Below are 6,422 nucleotides of genomic sequence, written 5' to 3' on the forward strand. Positions count from 1 at the left end.
CACAACTACCAGCCAGCAGGTAAAGAAAGGATGGGGGGAGGTGAAGGCAGGGGAGAGGAGAAAGGGAAAACGAGGAAGAAGAAATGGAGAGGAGCAGGAGGAAAAGGAGGAGGGGGCAGGAGAAGGAGGGAGAAGGTGACAGGAAGGGGTGGGGGGGAGAGCAGGAGGAGGAGAAGAAGAGGAAAGAGAAAGAGTGAGCAGAGGAAGAAAAGAAGAGAAGGAAAAAAGGAAGAGGAAATGAGGAAGGAGGAAAAGATCATGTTTTTTGCCCTTGAAAAATTACCCATCTAAAACAGAATAAAATTAGAGACGGAGTGTGATCTGCCAATTACTGAGTGCCTGTTATGTTCCAGGCCCTGTACAGGCTTTCTGTCTGTGGAGATGCAGTCAAGACGCCCTGCGTTGCAGACTCTTGTCATAGCCCCTGATCTCAGCTGTGGAGAACACGTCATGCAAGCTCGCGCTCACGCTCACCCTGACAGTGTCCCGCCTCAATCGCGTGCTGTTCCTCTTTCCACCACCTGCCTTAGTGCCTTGTCAGGAGCATAAGTGCAGCCCAGAATTGCCAGGGCATGGGGGTTAATACCCCCAGGGGGAATCCTCAACTACTGCAGTGGTGGAGCCCATGTTTAAATGCCACCCCTTCCTTTGAGTAGAAAAAAGTACACTTTCTCAGAAAGACCTAGTGAAGTCTAGTCCCCATTCCTACAGCAGTTATACTGATGGCACACCCCTTGTTGCCTCTCCCTGCCTCACTTTCCCTAAACCTTCCTTCCTTCTTCCCAGGACCAACCCCTAAATGAGCTGTCTGTAGCCAAGTTCTTGACTCAGGGTCTACTTTAGGGAGAACCCAAGCAAAGATAACATTAACAAGGTACTCTCTGCCTGTCAAATAATAAAATTTCCTGAAAGGTGGTTCTTATGATAAAGGTATGCATTACCACATATGATCCTCACAACTCAGTGAGATGGATAGTAGGATAATATTGTGACCCCATTTCATAAACAAGAAACATCAAGGCACAGAAAGTTCAGAGTACTTGCCCAAAGTCTTATAATTGGAATCGGTGGAGCAGTGGTTCAAACCCAGTGTGTGATGACTCCAAGGTCTCATCATTCTCTTAAGTGCTACCCCACATTACCTCTCCACAAAGCAATAATAAACTGAGCCACAACCGTGGGTAGATAGCACTTTTCTGACGGGACTATTACAGTAGCTCATTCCCTTACCTTTCAACCTTCACCTCTCGCCTTAGAGGGCTCAAAGATATATCATTGGTTCAGAGATTCTAGGAAAGAAAAGTGCTGTGTCACTTCCATGTGGCCTTCTGCAGCTCAGCAAACAGGACACAGGGCCCTTTCCATGTAGAAAAGGCAGCACTCTTTATAATAATATTGTTAATATAACAGTGATAATATGATGTAATGTAATGTTACAGTTAAACATGTGTTTGGCCATCAGACCACTTGTGTCCCTATCTTGTAGTTCAAAACTGAACCAACTGTTTCTCCCCATCTGTATCCCAGTTCCTTGGGATGTGACTTTATATTCTAGACCTCCTTCCATCAGAAGGTCTAGTATTTTTCTCCAAACCTTGAATCTGCGCAGAGGTCTGGTCTTTTCTCCAAACCTTGAATCTGGGCTGACTTCTGACTTGCTTTGGCCAATAGAATGCAGTGAAAGAAATGGTGTGCCAGTTCTGAGCCAGGTCCCAAGAAGCCTTTCATGCTGCAACTTATCCTCTTGGCAGTGTACTGTATTACTGTGTGATCAAGCCCAGGCTAGCCTGCTGGAGATCAATAGCCTATGTGGCCACTTGCCCCCATTGCCCCAGTCAACAGCCAGCCAACCCTCAGAAACACAGTCTCCTTGCTGACCAGCACATGCATAAGTAAGCCTGTTCAGGACCAGATAAATCACCAGTTGAGCTTAGTCCAAGTTGCTGATCCACCCACAAAATTGTAAGCAAACTAAATGGTAGTTGTTTTAGGCTGCTAAGTGTTAGCACTATTTGTTACAAAGCAAAAGCTAACTGATGAACTTTGGGCAAGTTACTCAACCTCTCTGTGCCTCACTTTCTCACCCATCAGGTGACAATAATAAAAATACCTCCATGGTGGTTGTGAAGACTGAATGAGCAGATGTTTTTAAGGTACTTGGAAAGGTCCTAGCACTTTGAAACATTAGCTATTGTCTCTTCCTTTCTCTCAGAGAGGACATTAGGAATCAAGAAGTGGTTGACAAGTAGATGGATGGATGGATGGATAGATGGATGGATGGATGGATGGATGGATAGAAGGAAAGACAAAAGGACAAGGATATAGAGCAACAACATAGGGAGTATGGGCAGTGCCCACTCTCTTAATGGACTGGAAGCTATTCCTGGATGTTGTGCCCTGATTCTCCCTCCAATCTTCCTCCCTACTTACTTTACATAGGGTCTCACTAGAATCATGGTCTTCAGGCTGGGGTCATATCTGTCTGCAAAGGATCTCCTCTGGCCTCACTGGTCCAGATCTGGGTAGGGGCTTTCACCCACCATCCTGATGGCAGTCCAGAGCCCTGGGCTCTTGGCCTAGAATACATTCACTCTGCAGCAGAGAAATGAGGAAGGTTCACTGATGGATAAGGACAATCTGAAATGAGATCAGGCAGCCCCTACTGCATCCAGAGCAGCTCCCTTATTCCAATCCCTTAGACCTGGTTTCATCAACTAGCTTCCACATTTAAGGGAGAAAGTGGTCAAAAGCCCCACTAGACCTCTCAACTCTATTCGGAGGCTTCCTCATTAGGAAGAACATTAGATTCTCTTTCTTACCCATTTTCAGTTGACAGAAAAGCCTACTGTAGATTTTCTGTTGGGATCCAGCCTATGGCAAAGCCTGAGTCCCAGCCTGGCAAAAGACCTCCAAGAAGGTGAGTTTGCTGTCTTAGTATGATTCAGGTAATTTGTCACACACATTCCTTTTTCTTCCCAATTCTCTCAGATATCCAGGAGCCTGTAAATCTACATTCCCCTGTCCCCATACTCAAGGGTGATAGAACTTCAAGGAGGCCACTCCTCAGGACCATGCATATCTGGACAGACTCCTATTCCTCCTACCTCTGTGACCATTGGCCCCAAAGAAAACCACAGTCTAGGCAAAGAGGACACCTTTTGGAGTACCTGTCCAGTCCACAAACCAACCATCCCATTCGCCAACCACCAGTGAATAGAGAACAATTCCTAAAGGTTTTCCTGGTCATAGTTCCAGTCCTTTCCTGAGACCCAGCTCTGTTCTTGCTCCAGGGTTCCACTCCATGCTGCTCCCCATGTGTTATGGATAAATTCTCCTTTTTTACGTAAACAATCTTGAGTTAGTTTCTGTCACTTGGAACCAGAGGCCTCATACTGTATATACATGGGGGTCCCAGTCTCATGAATTCTCTCAGGAAGTTTTCATGGGTAGAAACATCAAATAAACCAATTCTACTCAAGGTTATAATGGCTTATGAATCTATGGCATGTCTGATGGCATGTCAGAATTGGAAGTACCCTTAGATGCAATCTTTAACAAGCTCTTCACTGTATAGAAGAGGCCTGAGGAGGGGAAGGGACTTACTTAAGAGTATATGTAGTGTTGACATGAGCATTGTAGCTAACTAAAAAAACTCCTTGTTAATGCTTTCCCTGTCCCCAACAGCAATTAGGACTACATCCACAAGTAAAAATACCTTTCTGAAAGCTGTGGGGTCCAGAATCATATCCCAAGGGACCCAGGAGGAGTCCCGCCCGCTCTCTACCAGGTAATAGGCACACAGACCTCAGTCCCACCTATGGACCCTACAGTGGCCCATGAACTGGCTCTAGCCCTTCTTGGCCATGGTCCAGGAGCCCCTGGAAAACACTGTTTTAGACCCACAAATAAGAGAACCTTTGAAGAAATTCATATTTTCAGTGGACAAGTTCTGGTACACCACTGGAGCAAAAACTACAGTTTGGATGCATTGAAGATGGTAGGAGAAACAGTTTGACTTTACCCACATCACCCTTTCCCAAGACCGCACAACTTTGGGCTTAGAGAAATCTCAGCCCATAATTTTTTCCACAGGGGAAAGTGAAAGTATGTGAGTGATCATCCAGCTTCCCTAGCTGTGCAGGATGCTGAAAAAGAAGACCATTTCTCTCTTACCACATCCACAGTACTAAACTGCAACTAAATGACAGGGGAAGGAAGATGCTGGAAGAGAGGCCAGTAGGACTCTCAAAGGGGATTAAAGGAATGTGGATCCTACTAACTGCATTACATTAATAAGCCTGCCCATGAGCTACTGGGGATGCCTCACCCATAGATGCCCCAAACTGGCCCACAGGCACCTCCAAACTCCACATGCCTCATTCACACACACATCTATCATGTGGCCAACTCCCTGTGCACTTTTCTGATGGCAGAGTAAGAGGGAATTTTGACAGACAGCTAGTGAGAATGCACAGAAAGCAAGGCCAAATCTACGGGCCAGAATGAGACCAAGAACTTGAGCTTTAGTACCACCTTTGGGAAAACAACAGGGAGGCTGTCAGCACCTAGCCTTGTGTGTTGCAAGACTGGGAGAAAGCATACAAGCTTAAGAAATCTGTCACAAGACATAATAAGAAACACAGTGAAGGTATATCCATAGGAAGTCTGAGAAAGCCTCAGAATCCCTGGAAAAACTTAACAAAAGAGATTTCTTTCCCAACAGCACTTTGTAAAGACTGGAGAAAGTTACTGCTATTTCAAATGTGAAGACAGTAACACAAAACTTCAAGGAACATGAAAAATCAATAAAACAGCACTAACAAAGGACAACAATAATCTCCTCTCCTAGTAACTGATCCCAAATATATAAGGATATGCAATTAATCCAATTAAGAATTCAAAATAACTGTTTTAAGGAAACTCAGTGTGCTACAAGAAAACACAGAAAAACAATTTAACTAAATCAAGAAAACAATATATCAACAACATGAAAAGTTTAACAAAAAGATAGGAAACATTAAAAAGAACCAAACAGAAATTCTGAAGCTGATGAATACAATAAAGGAAATTAAAAATACAATAAAGAGTATCACCAGGAGAGAGAATCTGTAATTTAGAAGACAAGAACTTTGACATTATCTAGTCAGAGGAGAACAAAGAAAAAAGAAGGAAGAAAGTCTATATGATCTATGGAAAATGATCAGAAGAAACAGTCTGAAAATTACTCGAGTTCCAGAAGGATGGAAGAAGGGAGCAAAAATCTTATTTAAGAAATAATGGCCGAGAACTTCCCAAATCTGGGTAGAGATTTTATGTCCACGTTCATGAAGTTTATATGTCACCAAACAAATTCAACTTAAAAGGAATCATCTCCAAGTCACATAAAAAGAATTGTCAAAAGTCAAAGAAAGAATCTTTAAAACACCAAAAGAAAAGAAGCTTGTAACTTAAAAGAGAGCCCCAATAAGGCTGAGTGGATTTTTCAGCAAAAACTTTGCAGGCCAGGAGACAGTGGGATGATGTATTCAAAGTGCCAAAAGAAACAAACTGCCAATCAAGAATGCTATATCTGGCAAAGTTATCCTTCAGGAGTGAAAGAGAGATAAAGACTTTTCCAGACACACAAAAAAAATGCTAAGGAAGTTCATGACCACTAGATCTGCCTTAGAAGAAATACTGAAAGTGTTCTTCAAGCTGAAATTAAAGGACCCTGATTAGTAACATGAAAACATATGAAAATGTACAACACATTATAAAGGTAAATATATAGTCAAATTTAGAATCCTCTAATACCATAATATGGTAGTGTGCTACACTAAATTTTAGTATAAAGATTAAAGAGCAAGAGTATTAAAAATGATTATACCTATAATAATTTGCTAATGAATACACAATAGAAAAAGAAGCAAACTGGACATCAAAAATTTAAACAGGTAGAGTTTTTGTATGCAAATTTATTATCATCATAAAATAGGCTGTTTCTGTTTTGTGACCACAAAACAAAAACCTACAGTAGATTCATTAAAGATACAGAGAAGGGAATCAAAACATACCACCACAGGAAATCATCAATTCACTAAGGAAGGCAGAAAGATAGGAAGAAAGAAACAAGGGAACTATAAAATAACCAGAAAACAATAAGACAGAATTAGTAACTCCTTGCCTATAAATAACTACTCTAAATGTAAACAGATTAAATTCTCCATGCTGGTTTTTTAAAGAGACCCAATTCTATGTTGCCCACATGAGACTTACTTCAGCTTTAAGGATACACAAAGGCTCAAAATGAAGGGATGGATAAAAATATTCCACGTAAGTAGAAACCAAAAGAAAGCAGTGATAGCTACAGAATACCAGAAAAAAAAAGAGTTTAAGCCAAAAACTCTTAACAACTAATAAAGAAGGTTATTACATGATGAATG

The 6,422-nt window shown here is 42.0% G+C and overlaps 1 protein-coding gene across 1 annotated transcript in view; it reads right to left on the minus strand.

Annotated features, from left to right (window-relative positions):
• ABCC12 (ATP binding cassette subfamily C member 12) overlaps positions 1-2,543 on the minus strand; it is a 57,329-nt gene extending 54,786 nt beyond the window's left edge. Inside the window, 1 exon segment of the mRNA XM_073225624.1 lies at positions 2,431-2,543. Within this exon segment, the coding sequence (XP_073081725.1) occupies positions 2,431-2,543 (113 nt within the window).
• Positions 2,544-6,422: the final 3,879 nt, after the last annotated feature.

This window comes from Manis javanica, chromosome 17 (genome assembly GCF_040802235.1).
Source record: "Manis javanica isolate MJ-LG chromosome 17, MJ_LKY, whole genome shotgun sequence".
In the NCBI taxonomy this organism is placed as follows: Eukaryota; Metazoa; Chordata; class Mammalia; order Pholidota; family Manidae; genus Manis; species Manis javanica.